This window comes from Leucopleurus acutus (genome assembly GCF_964270905.1).
Source record: "Leucopleurus acutus genome assembly, chromosome: 3".
In the NCBI taxonomy this organism is placed as follows: Eukaryota; Metazoa; Chordata; class Mammalia; order Artiodactyla; family Delphinidae; genus Leucopleurus; species Leucopleurus acutus.
The window spans coordinates 12503059-12518992 of NC_139145.1; the positions used below are offsets into that span (position 1 = coordinate 12503059).

Here is a 15934-nt window from a genome sequence, read left to right on the forward strand (position 1 = left end):
TCAAGTAGTTAACATCTTCCGTTTGGCGAGGGAGGCGTTTCACATCTGTAAAAACAACTCAGGAATGAAGGCCCCACAGGGTCCTGCTCGCTGACAGTTCAGAGGGTTTACGTGGAGTCCTGGGGTGGTAGGGGCAGATTGTGGAAGTAGGAGCCGGTTCCTGGGTGGAGCTGGAACAGGGACCTGGTTTGTTGGCTGGGGCAGCCTCTGGTGGCCAAATAGGGGGACTGCAGCCTTAGTCTCGTGGGTCCATCCAGATCGTCTCTCCGCTCCCACAGGCTACGGTCCCTCCTCTGACACCCTCCATGGCACCCTACGGTCCCCTTGGCGGGGGGGAGGGGCAGGGATGCTAAGTGAACCCCTGCTAGGTCACCAGGGACACCCCTGAATTCAAAATCCAGCCTCTTCTGTCAGACCCAGACCCTGTCCCCAGTCCACTAGTCACCTCTCAGCCTCAGTTTCCCCAGCTGGGGACTTGGGAACCAAAAATGCCCTCGGCCTCTTCAGGTCGTGGTACAGATGAACACAAAGGTGGCATGCACTAAACACTCAGTAACTGCAGCTGTCACCCTCAGAAACATAAAGGAGAAGGGCAGGGACTTGAGATGGGGTGTCGCAGGCAGCCCCAGCTCCCCTCCCACAGGATCTCACTGGCCAGCAACCAACCCAGAAAGTCCCGAGGCCATAATTAGGCAGAAACAACCCACCTCTTTTTCTGAGAAAGGGAAAAAGGAAACCGAAACAGAAAGCCTGGGCTCTGTTCTGCCTTTAGATGCCCTCATTCCAGTATCTCCAAGTCAGAGGATCCTCCTGGAACTTGTCATTGGTCAGCACAGCTCCTATGCTAATAAGGGGGTAGCCCCAGCCCAGAAGAGGTTCCAGCGCCCTCCCCTAACTCCCGTCCAGACTCCCTACGGACAGAGCTGGAGGGCACTACTTTGTATCACTACAGCCCTGTGCCCATGGTTGACCACCTGAATGAGTCGGTGCTGCGCTGCTGCAAGCTGCCGCGGTGCCTGTGCTTCCTGCTGCTCCTGGTGATTCTGATGGCTCTACTTGTACCCTTGGTCATCTTCGCTGTCAGGGCCAACAGCAAGCACTGCACGGATGGCCTCCAAGCAGAGCAGGAGTGTCAGAACCGCACTCGGTACGTGCAGCACCAGCTAACCCAGGCCCAGGAAGTCTTACACGAGATGGAGGTCCAGGCCGCCACCTGCAACCAGACGGTGGTAAGCCACTGCACCCCCTAGAGAGGGCCCTGTCCTTGCGGGGGGGGGGTTCTTACAGGGTCTACGTGGAGATCAAGATAGACCTTAAAACTCCCCCCTGGATGTCCCCACCAGGGTTTGGAGACCTGTAAACTCTCTCCAGGGTGCTAGTGTGGGGTGGGGCCTTAAAACTCCCTAGAGCACCCAAATCAGGGGCCTCAGTATCCCTGCTAGGATATGGGGGAACCTCCAGACTCCAGGGCACTGGGGTGTGGGAGCTAGAAACTCCCCTCGGGCCCCAGTCTTGGGGGAGCAGAAGCGCCCCCTAGGGGTTGGGATCGGGACCTCACCAGGTCCCAGAGAAAGGGGCTCTTGATACTTCCACCGCATCCTGGGAGACTCTGGAATTTTCATCTGTGTCCCGATATGGGGGAACCTTGAAAATCCCACTGGTCCTCTACTTGGACTCCGAAATCCCCCCTGTGTTCTGGTTTTGGGAGGACCTCTCCATCTTCTTGGGCAATAGCCCCGGGGGATCTGGAAACTGCTCCTAGAGTTTGGGCATGGGGAGCTTCCAAATTCTCTTGGGGAGGGCCTCAAAACTCCCATTTCGAGGATCACACCCTTATCGGTGGCCCTGGGAGGGTGGGAGTTATGGCCACTCTTCAAGGTGGGAGACTGAGGTGCAGGGGACGGTCGGAGTGGAAACTGAAGGGGGTTTGGACGCAAGCTCCTCTGATCCCAGGGCTTAAGGAGGGGTCCAGGGCCCAAGGACAGAAGTCCAGTTTCCCACACCCCACCCCCACCCCCGCGTCGCAGGTGACCCTGAGGGATTCTCTGAAGATGGAGCAGGCACAGGTGGCAGAGCTTCAGGGTGAGAAAAGCACAAGGCCAGCGTTCCACGGACGGGGCTCGGAGGGGTGGGCCAGTTATTGAAAACGACTAAGGAGGGAGGGTCCCAGGGTTGGGGTCGGGAGGGAGGGATGGGACCAGATTCCATTTGGAGTAGGGGAGGGGGGAGCACGCCAGGTTTCCCAGCGTGGGTTGAATGAGGGCGGGGCGAGAGGCGGGGACATGTCCCGGGTTGGAGCCAGGTGAGTGGGCGTGGTCAGTGTGTTGACGCGCCCCTTGATTCTGTACCCGACCCCACCAGGAGAGGTCAAGATTTTGAAGCAGAAGCTGGAGGACACTTTGGCGGAGGTGCAGCGACTAAGGTCCGAGACGACCCCCCCCCACTGGCCACTCCCCTTTCACCCCACCCCGAAGACTCGCGACCCCCTTGGCTTCGAAAAACCCCGTTGCTCAGGGGGCAAAGACTAAGTCCCAGCCTTGTCCCTTGTGTCACACAGCCATGGGGTGGCCGCTGCCAGCTCTCTTCCCCAGTGACTTGGTGGGGGAGGAGTGGAGATTCTTAGGGGCGCAGCCTCCAGCTGCTGCAGCCGGCTTGGCAGTTGTCTGAATTGTCCCGATCTCTACTCCAGAAGAGGGAGTGAGGCCTCAGCTGAGAACAACTCTTCTAGCTGCTCGAGCGTCCTGTTCGCTGTGGTCGTGGTCGTGGTCCTCGAGGCTCTGCTGATCTGAGGTCCCAGAAAGCCGGCCGGTAAGGAGGGGGCAGCTCCGGGGAAAAGAAAACTGGGAAAGGATGGGAGTCGGGGATGGGTCACGGTCTGGGGAGGTGGCCTACCTGCGGGGCAGAGGGCTGGGCACCGAGGGGAAGAATCTTGGAGAGGGAGGGAGAGCCCAGTGAGCAGGGAGGGGGTGGGGGGTGGCGGTCCTGGAGCTGGGCAGGGCTTGAGGGCGCGGAGCCCGTGTTGTATCTGCCTCTGAGTCCCTGTTTTGATGTCTTTTAGGCCACAACCTGGACTGGTCCGGTTCCCTCTCTGCTTCCCCCTTTGAGGCTTCCCGACCTGGCCCGTTCTGAGGAGACCACATGGCAACACGGCTGTGGGGAGGAGAGGGGGGATGGGGTAGCCTAAGGGGTCCATGGGGCAGCTCTGGAGGGATACCTTGGGCATGGAGAAGTAGCGGAGTTGGCCCAAGGCTGCCCTAGAGCTGAGGAGGGCATGGGGGTGGAAGGTGGGGCGCCTGCTTCTTGCTGACACGGTTCTAGAAAGTCACTTTCTTCTGGGGTCTTTGGGCTCCGAAAAAGTAAACACCCCTCTGGGGGGGGGAAACTTTACTCTCAAGTTTTTGGAGTGTTACTGTGTCACCCCCAAGCATCTGGGGGCTGCCCTGCGGGCCAGGGTGGACACCCATTGACATCCACATCCAGCTTTCCCTGCTCTAGAATGTTCTCAGGAATCCCTGTGGTTCTGGCAGTCACCACCCCACTGCCTCCCCAGCCCTCTTGTCCATTTGGATCATCTTAAAGAACTCTACACCCTCATCAGCTCGCCTGCAGTGTTCTGCTCTCATCTCCTCGCCGGGATCTTCTGATGGCAGCGGTCCCATGAGGAAACCGAGGCTGTGGTGAGGGACACTTTGTCCTGGTTCCCAATCCCTTCCCACAGAAAGTGCAGGGCTGGGATCAAACCTGGATCTGCAGACACACACAGGCCTGTGTCACAATGCCCCCTCCTCCAGAGAGCCTCTCTGCTTCTCAAAATTGAAGGCCACTGGGAGTCCCCTGGTGGCCTAGTGGTTAGGATTTTGAGCTTTCACTGCCGTGGCCCGGGTTCAATCCTTGGTTGGGGAACTGAGATCCCGCAAGATGCGTGGCACGGCCAAAAAAAAAAAAAAAAAATTGGAAGGTGTTCAAAATTGAAGCCTACCATCTGATAAACCCTTCAACCCACTTTCTTGGATCCTCCCGTGGCTCATAATTCCTTCCTCCTCTGTTATCTTCCTTCCTCCAAGTTCCCCTGGAATCCTGACTATTGTCCGGGCAACTTCTTGGGCATGGCTGGGGGTGGGGGCAGGTCCCTTGCATCTGCCCAGAATTCCCAGAATTCTGCACTGCCCTCACCATGGTCCCGAGCCCAGATGGTCGGGCCCCCCCTCCATGGCTCCCGCTGCCCTCCCAGGGACCCCCAAACCCCATCCCTGCCACAGGCCCCCCTGACGCCCCCCGACCCCACCCCCAGCCCCTAACTTCCTCTTGCTCCACCCACTGTCACCATTTCTCTGCATTTTTTTTTTTTTTTTTTTTTACGGTACAGGGGCCTCTCACTGTTGTGGCCTCTCCCGTTGCAGAGCACAGGCTCCGGATGCACAGGCTCAGCGGCCATGGCTCACGGGCCCAGCCGCTCCGCGGCATGTGGGATCTTCCCGGACCGCGGCACGAACCCGTGTCCCCTGCCTCGGCAGGCGGACTCTCAACCACTGCGCCACCAGGGAAGCCCTTCTCTGCATTTTGATTTGTCAAGTTCCTTCCTGCCTCATGGCCTCAGCTAGTCTCTACCTCCTGCTCGGAGCACCAGCTTCCCGCTCTGAAGTTCTAGAACAGGGCTTCTCGGCCTCCAAACTCTTGACATTTGGACTGGACCATTCTCTGCTGTGGGGCCTGCCCTGGGCACTGTAGCACGTTGAGCAGCATCCCTGGCTTCCACCCACTAGAGGCCCATAGCACCTTACCCCGAGGTTGTGACAACAAAAAAATGCCCCTAGACATTACCAAGTTTCCCCCAGGGGGCAGAATCAATTCCGGTGAGAACCTCGGCCCTAGAAGGTGAGGCTTGGGTGCCCGTCAGTTCTGTGAGTGTCCCCAGCTCACAGGGGGACTCAGCAGGCGCTCCCATGGAGTCCCTTTACAATGACTGAGTCATTTCACCACCACCCCCATCGGCAGCCCCATCTAACAGATGAGGAAACTGAGGTCCAGAGGAGTGACTGGACTCGCTCAGGGTTTCTCAGCTGCTCAGGCAATGGAACCCTCTGCTTCCAGCAGGTTCTCTTGATTGCCGGGAAGCAGACCTTTCTCACGTGACCTCAGTCCTTTCCCATCCCCACTCAACATCCTTCCCCCCAGCTCCCAGCTTGGGCTACTGGAAAGTCCCAAAACAGCTCCGCCCCCCACCCCCACCATACCTGGGCTGCGTTTCGCTGATGGAGGGGGCAGGTTTGCCCCAATATTATGGGTTTGACCTGCTCAATTTCTTCCCCTAAATTCCCACCCAATGGCTAGGGTATAAATGTCTCTCTTTCCTAAAAAGGCCCCTCTTCCCTGGCTGGCTGTGGGGGGGATTCCAGCTTCAGCAGGAATCTGGCAGTGACCTGTGGCTGCTGTGTGTCCCTGGCCTGAGACGTAGCCTCTCTCGGCTCTGGTTTCTTAATGTGGAATTGGGGGGGGCGGGGGGCTGGGCAGGTCAGGGAGGGACACAGATTCTAGTTCATAGTGTTCACTCAGCTCACACTTCTGCCAACTACTGTGTGCCAGGCCCACGCGGTGGCCTGTGAACAGGGCAGGTGCAGGCTTTGCTTTTCAGGGGCTCACCCAGTCTGATGGGGGAGGCAGCCAGGAATCACACACAGGTAAAATGACAGCAGAGCTGAGAGAGCTGATCAGAAGGGGCCTGAGGGCTTCCCTGGTGGCGCAGTGGTTGAGAGTCCGCCTGCCAATGCAGGGGACATGGGTTCGTGCCCCGGTCCGGGAAGATCCCACATGCCGCGGAGCGGCTGGGCCCGTGAGCCATGGCCGCTGAGCCTGCGCGTCCGGAGCCTGTGCTCCGCAACGGGAGAGGCCACAACAGTGAGAGGCCCGCGTACCGCAAAAAAAAAAAAAAAAAGGGGGGGCCTGAGTTAGTGGGGTAGGGGGAGGGTTCTGGAGGAGGAGACACACTGGTGGACAGGGGAGAGCTGGTAGGAACTGTTAACTGGGCAAAGAGGGAGGAGAGGGCTCTCAGGCAGCCCTGGGGTAGGAATGCGCTGGCCTGAAGAGCGCTGAGGAGGGCAGGAGGCAGCTAAGAGCAGGAAGTGACATCAAAGACCTGCTAGGGGTCTTGCTGGGGAGGAAGAGGATGGGGAGGGATTAGAAAGGGGGGAGGGGTAAAACGGGGAGATTGAGGGGGAAGAGAAAAAGAGAGGGAGTAGGGTGGAGGAAGAGGAGGAAAGGGAGGTGGAAATGGAGGCGGGCCAAGAGGAAATAAGGGGAAAGAGGGCGGAGCGGGAGGAAGAGGATTTGACTCAGAGGGAAGTCTGGGGAACGGTGTGAACGCGCCTGGATCTGATTCACGTTGTAAGGTCTCCCCCTGGTGGCCTAGTGGAGAACGTGCAGGGACATGGGACGGATCCACCCTTGCGTCTACCCTCTGGTCCTTACAGCCAGCCACAAAAAGTGTGGCAGCCTGAGCCAGGCCAACCTCAATTGCTCGAGTAGCCTCCCGTCTTCTAGGCTTGGTCATTCCATGAACAGAATGGGGACAATATACCCCCAGACCCTCGCCAAGCACCCCCTGTGCAAATGGGTGCTTTGCGCAGATGTGCTCGAGTGATTCCCACAAAGCCCTACGGGGCAGGAGCTACTGTCATCTCTGCTTCACAGAGGGGGAAACTGAGGCTCAGAGGGTCACGTGGGATGCAGATGTCAGACTGGAATCCAGGACCCCCCAGTCCTGTCCTGGGCTCCACTAATCTGGGCTGGCCCTTGGCGTGGGTCCAGCCCCTCCCAACAAACTCGAAGCCACCGCCAGGCAGGGCGGAACCGTGGGTGTCCCTGGAGCCCCAAGGTGCCAATTAAATGCTCGTGGCCGTCTGGGGCCAGAGCTGTGGACGGCGGTATGGCCGAGCCGGGGCCGGAGCCAGGGCGCGCCTGGCGAGTGTTCGCTCTGTGCGGGGCCGCTGTGTTCCTGGCAGCGGTGGCGGCTGGAGCAGCCCTGCTGGCCTGGAATCTGGCCGCCTCGGCCTCCCGGAGGCCTCGCTGCCCAGAGTCAGGGGCCAACACCACGGCGCCGCCTGGAGACCTGGAGCCCGAGGTCGAGGAACTTCGGCGCCGGCTGGCAGAGGCTGCCCAGCGCGAGGAGGCCCTGACCAGGCAGTTGAACCAGGCCGAGGGTGTCCGACAGGAGCTGGAGGAGGCCCTAAGGGCCTGTGAGGGCCGCCAGGTAGGTGGGCAGGGTGGGGGGCTGGGGAATCCAGAATATGGGGGGGAGAGGGTGCACACACATCCCTGGGGCTCCCCCCCCCCCCGCCCTGTGCCTTGGTTTCCGCCATTCTTCAATTGAGGGAGGCAAATAAGAATATACACGTAATTCCTTCCAACTCCTACAATGCCAGTTCAGCCCTGAGTCTACCTTCTGACCAAGAAGGTGTCACTGTCCTCTGCTATTTGCCAAATCACTGGTGGAGGCTAGGGAAGCCTCAGACCCCTAAGCCCACCTGGGGAGGCCCTGTGCTAACCCTCCCCCTAGGTACCCATTCAACATCCCACCTCCCAGCCAGTGTACAGCAGCCCTATTTTGAGAGAGGGACATTCATGTCACCTGTAATTAGGAGGCTAAAGTTGGCCTCTTGGGGGAGGTACCAGCCAGGTCCTCCCTTTTCCTCCTGCCACCCTCTTCAAACTCTTCCTTAACCCTTCCCAGCCCTGGACCTCGCAGAAGAATCATCCTCAGAGTCCCAACCGTTCACATTTATTGAGTAACTACTGTGTACCCCTGTGTCCCAGGCGCAGCAGAGGTTGGGCAGTGTATGAATTTTTGAAAATTCATGCCTTTTGAAAATTCATCCCTACACCTTTCCTGACTGCCTAAGGGAAAGGCCTGGGGTAGCCGAGGTTAAGAGCAGCCTGCACTGGGTTCAAATTCTGTCTCTGCCTCTCCATGGAGGCTTCTCCAAGGAAGCCAGGCCAGTGGTTTTGCAGAATGTCTTGTTGCCAAAATCTCGGCCTCTGTACCCTGGTACCAAATAGAAATACGGAGACAGAGTTTTGGAGGAAATAGAGAGTAGCTTTATTTCTTTGCCAGGCAAAGAGGGAACACAGCAGGCTAGCACCTCAAAAAAAACTGTGCCCCCCTCTCTGGGGGAATAGGGAGAAGTCTTATAGTCAGGGCTTGTAGTCTGGGGTAGGTGATAAGGATCAAGGAAGTGATGGACTTGCATTCTTCTTTCTTCTGGGAAATTTCAAAACGGCCACAGCAGACATCAGGCAGCTCTGTAACTGGGTCTGGTCATCTCCAAGATTATCGCTGGTGACCTCCTCTCTGAAATGAAGAAAGCTACAAGGGAGTGTTACAAGGGAGTGTGGGAGAAAAGAATGCCAGGTGCAGGATATAATTCACATAGAGTCAGAGAGTGATTAAGGAATTAGCTTTGTGTAGGACAATTCTAGTTGCATGAACTACAGATTAGTAACAGTTAAAGTGAAACTAGGATTGCTTAACTTTTATAGACCTGCTTTTGCTGTTTCTATAGGCATTCACTCATTCCTTTGTTTTCCCGGCTTGTTAGTAGGAAAGAAAAACCCCATTTTCCACTTCTACTGTAACAGTCTCACAGAGGTGACTGAGTATACCCTTGAAACCCAATTGTCAACCACCAAATTGGCTTGTGCTGGTCTGAAACCCCAGTCCGCGAGTCTAGACATAGCTAGGATTGGAACCAGATCCTGTCGGCAGAGCTAAACCTTTTCTACATCTAGTTGGCCTGGAGTAGGGGCCGGATGACCTGGACAGAGAACTTCTTCCAGGCAGGCACCTGTCACCACTCGGTACCCCAGACTTCAGAGGCCACTTCTGTGTTTTACAACTACAGGACCCCCAAAGGTCCAAATAAAGCTCAAGGAACACCAATGTAGTCTCAGTCTCCCCTAGAAAGGGCGGGGTCAATTCACTCCTTCTCCCCTCCCCCCCCCCTCACTTCCCCTCCACTCCGCAGAGTCGGCTTCAGACCCAACTGATGACACTGAAGACTGAGATGGACGAGGCCAAGGCTCAGGGGACCCAGATGGGGGCAGAGAACGGGGCGCTGACAGGTGTGTTGGGGTGCAAAGTGGTGGGCAGGGCTAGAGGTGGGAGGAGCCTAGAAGGTTCCCAGCTACGCAAATGACACGTACAGGTGCAAACGTAAAGCAGACGAACGCGAAAACTTGTGAAAGAAATGCGCATAATATGCAAAGGTCATGCGAATGCAGAGAACAATGCAAATACAACAAAATGTGCACACGCTGTGTAGAGACTCCCCAAAGTAATGTAAACCTATGAAAAGCTATGCAAATGACACGTAAAGGTCAGGCAAACAGCACACAAACTTAACTCAAATAAAACAAACCACGCAAATAGTAGGCAGACTATGAATTCGTAGCTGGTGTGCGAGGGGTAGGAGCCTGGTCTCCAGCCTGATCCTGCCCCCTGCGCCCGCAGAAGCCCTGGCGCGCTGGGAGGCGGCGGCCACGGAGTCTGCGCAGCGGCTGGACGCGGTGCAGCGGCGCGCGAGCGCGGCGGAGGCCGAGAGTGAAGCCTGCGCAGCCCGGGAGGCGACGCTGCGCGAGCACGTGTGAGTAAGGAGTGGGCGGGAAGGGTCCGGGGGAGGGCGAGCCCATGCCCCTGCCCACGTGGGCGGGGCCTTGTGGAGAGTCAAGGCCCTCCTGAAGGTCAGGCGTTAGAACCTGGGGGGCGAACCTGGGGGGCGGGGGAGGCGCTCTTTAGGGACGGGAATCCCCCACGTTAGCGCTGGCACTCTGGAGGCATGGGTCCCTGGGGTCGGGCGCATATTGGGGGCTCAGGGGAGGGCGGGGAGTGCAAGTGGAGGATGCAAGAAAAATCGAGTACCGAGTGAGGGGCCGGGGGCCTGGAGGCGGAGCTTCTGGGGAAAAGGCTGGGAGTCCGTGGGGAGGGGTCCTGGAAATGGCCAGGGGTGGAGAAGGGATGAGGGATCCTGGAGCATGGGATCTCTGGGGAGGGGGCGTTCCCAGGAAAGGCGGAAGAATGCTGGAGGGTCTCTGGGGAAGGGGGGTCCAGGTGCTGACGGGACCCTCCCTCCTTCCCGGCAGTTACGCCCTGGAAGCCCAGACGGGCCCCCAGCGCAGAGTGCCACACCCCCGGACCCGCTCCGGGTCCCGACCTCGGCCCAACCCCCGCTCGCGCTCTCGCCCGGGAACCTCCGGGGGTTGCAGGCGACCAGCGCGGCGCGCAAGGGGGTGAGTCAGACCCCAGCTGGATCAGGGCTCGAGGCCAGGAGGACAGACACTGGGGGCCCTGCTGGGACACTTACAGAGGTACCCAGGCTAGATGAGATGCTCAGTCGACACCCATCAACGCTCAGCTTTCGACCGACAGCCGTCCTGAACGGAAACTGTGCAGAAAGAAGACCCGACCCTCTCTCTTTGACCATCTAGTGCTTATTTTGCAGATGGGGAAATTAAGGTCCATTTGGTCACAAGGTGAGATAGTGCAGAGCTGGGACTTAAGTCCCCTCTAAGGACAAGGACAGTGTTGCCCTCATCGCACAGACGTGAGGACTTAGGGTCCAGCCCTGACCTGGGAGTGACCTGAAGGGGTTACTTCTCCTCTCTGGTCCTCAGTTTACCTTGCCTGTAAGATGAGTAATTGGAATGGTGAGAGCCAGCATATCCTTGACATCAAAAGCTGACAAAAATGGCACAATAGGAAAACTACAGACCCCTCTCCCTATGAAGAGGGTACAAAACTCCCAAATGGAATTTTAGCAGAGAACCAAGTAACACGTTTTTAAGATACACCATAACAAAGTGACTTATGCCTGAGGTGCAGAGATGGTTCAATATATGGAAGTCTGGTCATAAAATTCGCCATACTAAATGGATCAAATGAGAAAAATTCTGAAAAGGTCATCAAAATAGCAACAATTGCATGTAAGTGAGATTATACGGTATTTGTCTTTCTCAGCCTGACTTATTTCAGTTAACATAATACCCTCTAGATCCATCCATGTCGTTGAAATGGCAAGATTTCTTTTTTATGAGACTATTATGAGTAATATTCCAGTGTGTGTGTGTGTGTGTGTGTGTGTGTGTGTGTGTGTGTGTGTGTGTGTGTATAAAACATCTTCTTTATCCATTCATCTATCGATGGACACTTAGATTCTAATTTCCAGACCGTAATCAGATTTTTCCAAATGTTCTGATTATGTCCCTTGTAACAAAAGAGTATCCTGGCTTACACATTGTATTAATCTGGAACATTCCTCAATCTGTCTTTGCCTTTCATGACACTGGCTTTTTTTTTTTTTTTTTTTTTGACACTGGCATTTTTTGAAAAGCCCAAGCGAGTCATTTTGTGGTGTCTGAGTTTGGGTTTTTGTGATGTTTCCTAATGATTAATTGGCATTTTTGGCAGGAATGCCTCAGAAACAGTCAACCCAATAATATTATCTGCTGTTGGTATGACTATATATAGAAAACCCAAGAGAATCAATGGAAACTTTCCTATATCTAAACAACTAGGTAGAAAATCCTTTCGAAGAAAAGAAAAATCCCTTTCAGATAATTTTTTATATCCAGGAATAAACTACGTTCCTTATTATGTAAGGATCTATTCTACATTAATTTTTCAAAAAATAACTCAGTAGAAAATGGGCAAAGCACATGGGCAACCTGGTCATCGAAATATACGAAAAAGGGGCCCAATCTCACTGCTAGAGAAGAAATGCAAACTGAAAAAAATGTGATATCGTTTTCTACCCTTTAGTTTGTCAAAGACAAAAATAAAAACAAATTAAAAGTTGGTGAATACGTTGTGTTGGCACTGCTGTTGGGACTGCTCATTCGTACAACCACTTGGGAGGGCAGTTTTCCAGAATCTCTCAAAATTAAAAGTGCACATGTTGTTTGACCCATCAACTCCTCTTGAGGCAATTTTTCTGCAACCATATTATTATTATTTTCTTTTTTTTGCGGTACGCGAGCCTCTCACTGTTGTGGCCTCTCCCGTCGCGGAGCACAGGCTCTGGACGCGCAGGCTCAGCGGCCGTGGCTCACGGGCCCAGCCGCTCCACGGCGTGTGGGATCCTCCCGGACCGGGGCACGAACCCGTGTCCCCTGCATCGGCAGGTGGACTCTCAACCACTGAGCCACCAGGGAAGCCCAACCATGTTATTTTAATTAAAAAAAATTTTAAATCTACAACCATATTTAAATGTATACAAAATGATGGACTGAATGCAGTGGAGAATCCTGTGTTGGATCCTGGAACAGAAAAACACTTAGGAAATCAAATAAAGTCTAGAGTTTAGTTAATAGTAATATACGAAGATTAATTTCTTAGTTTTGACCGAGAAATTGGAAGAAGCTGCATGAGGGCTATTCAGAGACTCTGTATTATCTCTGCAAAGTTTCTGTAAATCTAAACGTATTCCAAAATTAAAAGTTTACTTTTAAAAAGATGAGGGTGGGGGAGAGGAGAAATGAAGACATTATTACCACATTCTTGGTAATTGCAAAAAATTGGAAACAACCTCAGTGTCCATCAGTTGGGGACTGTTTAAATGAGTGTCCGTCCATCCACACCATGGACTGCTATACAACTGGTTTGTGTGGGTTTTTTTATTTTTTGTTTTTGGCCAAGCTGCCCGGCTTGCAGATCTTAGTTGCCTGACCAGGGATTGTACCTGCGCCCTCAGCAGTGAAAGTACAGAGTCCTAACCACTGGACAACCAAGGAATTCCCACTATAAAACTGTTAAAAAGGCCAAAGCTGATCTTCTCTGAGACGCATTAATGTAAAAAGCAGGAGAGTAGGGCTTCCCTGATGGCGCAGTGGTTGGGGGTCCGCCTGCCGATGAGGGGGACGCGGGTTCGTGCCCCGGTCTGGTAAGATCCCACATGCCACGGAGCGGCTGCGCCCGTGAGCCATGGCCGCCGGGCCTGCGCGTCTGGAGCCTGTGCTCCGCGATGGGAGGGACCACAACAGTGAGAGGGCCGCGTGCCGCAAAAAAAAAAAAAAAAAAAAAGCAGGAGAGCAATAATTTGTGTACGTCTTTTAAAATTCGGGGCCGGGGGAAACTTTTATACAAATATCTCTGAAGGAAACACTGGTCACAGCTGTGGCCTCTGGAAAAGGAATCAGGGATCTGGGGATCGGCGGGGGAAGCAGTCTCATGCTCCTCTGTATACCTTTTTGTAAAGTTTGCATTTTAAAAATCATGTGCATGTATTACCCTTAAAATAATTAAAATTTGTTTTGAAAAATTTCTGAAGAGGCCGCTGTAAGGAGGGGAACAGCACACTTGAAACTCTGATCCCCCCTCAGCCGGTCCTGTTTATTATCCCCCCACCCACCTTGGAGGTGGCTTGGTGGTGCCTGATCAGGGCCTTTACTGGGAGAGGACCAACTTGGGGTGGGGGGAGGAATTGGAGCCCCCCCCCCCCCCCCCGCAAAGGAGGAGGTGAGGCTGAGGGGAGGGATGAGAGTCTAACCGCTTTGTTCCGTTGCTGGCCACCAGGGGTCACCCCAGTCTGCAGACCTGGTTGCTGCTGGCTGAGGGCCCAGAACTTGAGAGGCAAGGAAGATGGGTCTGAGACACCCCCCTCCCCCTGCAACTCTGGCGTAAATCCAGAAGTGAGCAGGAAACAGCTTCTCCTTCTGGAGTCAGCTAGGGCTTGAGACTGGCCCTGCCTTGTCTGGGGCCCCAGGGACTTCAGACCCTCACTGTGGGGTCCAGGGCTGACGCACACAAAGGGCTGGGCTCAGGGCTGTAAATGGGACCTAAAATATTATCATTACTATTCACTTATTCTGCTGGCTTCCCCTTGGCCATACCTGCCAGATCCCTGAAAATCAGCTCCGGGGAAATGTGGAGCCATGGGAGGTGTGTGAGCAGGAGGGGTACTGTCAGAGCTGGTTCCCCCGCCGGAACGGAGAATCCCCCAGCTGCCTTGCCTTCCAGACCCCACCTGCCTCCCTCCCCACAGGGCCAGCCCCCAGCCTGCCCTTGCTCTGTTGTGCCTCCCTGTCTCCACCTGTCCAGTTACCACTCAAAGTCTCCGTCTGTCTCTCTGTCTCCAAGTCTTTACCTCTGTGTCTCCACCTTGTCCCCAGCACACTCTCCCAGGTCCCTGCCCTGGCCTCCCCTATTCATGGTCACCCTGGGGTCCCTCCGTGGCTACAGAAACAGGAGTGTATGGGAGGGGGGGTGGAAAGGGGAAGGCTGGCACAAGCTGGGTGGAGGGCACTGGGGACAGCAGCAGCCTGACCTTGTTGGCGCCCAGTCCCAGGTAAGAAAGTGGGTCACCTTTTTTCAGGAAGGAACACGGATGCCCAGAGAGGACAGGCTCTTCCCCCGCCCCCCCGCCCACAAAGGACTCTCCTTGCCTCCTCTGTCAACTCCAAAAGCCCAAAAACTTAATTTCCTCTGCATTTAACCAAAACCCAAACACGTTGGCATAAAAGTGGAGGGTTTTCTGAACTTTGCTGAAATTTTTCTTCGCCAGAAATATCGCTTCCTCCAGAACCTTCCTGAAGTTCTGTGAGAGTTTTTAAAAACCTCGTGTCTCCTTGAGAACTTCAGTGTCGGTCTTCAGAGTGACACAGAGCTGACTTCCTCAGGACAGTCTTCCCGTCTCTGCCCAAACAATCAAATGAAACCAAATGGATTGTTTTTAATTTAGAAAACAATAATTAAAATCGAAGTCCCTCCAAAGGAATTCAGAGAGATTCACGCACAAAATTTCCTGTGACTATGACAAATGGTTTTCAGGGAAAAACCAAATGCTCACATCATTCGATGCATTTGACCTCATGTGAATTCGAGAACCAGTTGCTAACCTCCTCCCTCTGGAATTTTCTGGCCAGGAATTCAGGCAGAACGTGTTCAGAGAGGCTGTTTTTAGAAATTTTAGACTCTGCTGGCAGGAGTGTCAATGGAAACGACCTCTTTGGAGGACAAATTGATGACAGCTGTCAAAATGTAAAAGGGTATTGCTTTAGGACCCAGCAATTTCACTTGTGGAGATTTGATATCAAGTCTTATTTTGTTCACTGAAACAAAAAAATTAGAAACAGTCTAAGTGCCCATTGGTAATTATTAGGGTAATGTATGTGCTGAAAACCTAAACAGCGGTCAAAAGGAATCAACAATCTCAAAGTCATAATGTTGAGCAAAAAGAGGAAGTTTCATCATTACCTTTTCCATTTAAAAAAAAAATCTAGCTTTAAAACAAATTATTGGAAAAAGAAACATTACAAATCAAAGTTGTGAGATCAAATTGGCAAAAAGAATGTTATTTTTGAGCTTGATACAAAAGACATTAGTGTGTATATTGAAAACTCTCGTTCTTACACTGTGACAGCTGCTCAAAATTGTAGCACATCAGGTCTAGAGTGGCTTTTTGGTTTTCTAGGAGTTTATGGTTGCCTTTCTTTTCCCTTTACAACAGATATCATGTTCATACATACATATATGCAACATCTTCAGTATACAGTGAAAGATAGCCAAGATCTTAAGTTCATACCAAGACTGTCACAGCTCCTGGCATTGGCCTAAGCACTGCCCCCTTGCCTGAGCTCTCAACTGGACCCTTGTCACCCAGGCTCTACCCCTGTCATGCCCCCTTTCCCCTGGTGACCCCACAGGCCCAGGGCAACAACAGCTGGGACAGCGTCCCTCCCCTGCGTCTCAGTTCCCCAGGCTCACATCAGAGGCTGTGCCTGATCCAACCCCACCTTAAAAAACTACCACCTTTTATTAAGGTTAACTGTGTGCCAGGCACTGTGACAAGTGTTTCACAACTGGCTTTGTTGCCTCCACTTTAGACAGGAGAAAACTGAGGCTCAAGGAGGAGAAGTCACTTGTCCCAGGTCTCACAGCGGTAGGTGGCCC

General features: G+C 53.9%; 2 protein-coding genes across 2 annotated transcripts; both read left to right on the plus strand.

Annotated features, from left to right (window-relative positions):
• The first annotated feature begins 959 nt into the window (after positions 1-959).
• On the plus strand, positions 960-3161 carry BST2 (bone marrow stromal cell antigen 2). Its single transcript, XM_082835384.1, has 5 exons — positions 960-1229; positions 2028-2082; positions 2362-2422; positions 2690-2808; positions 3059-3161. The coding sequence occupies exons 1-4, from the start codon at positions 963-965 to the stop codon at positions 2787-2789; spliced, it is 483 nt and encodes a 160-aa protein (XP_082691510.1). The 5' UTR covers positions 960-962; the 3' UTR covers positions 2790-2808; positions 3059-3161.
• Positions 3162-6922: 3761 nt separating this feature from the next.
• On the plus strand, positions 6923-10282 carry CCDC194 (coiled-coil domain containing 194; the record flags this gene model as incomplete). The annotated part of the gene is made up of 4 exons (XM_082835795.1): positions 6923-7246; positions 9018-9114; positions 9503-9635; positions 10132-10282. 4 exons carry the CDS (start codon positions 6923-6925, stop codon positions 10280-10282), a joined length of 705 nt encoding a protein of 234 aa, XP_082691921.1.
• Between the last annotated feature and the right edge of the window lie 5652 nt (positions 10283-15934).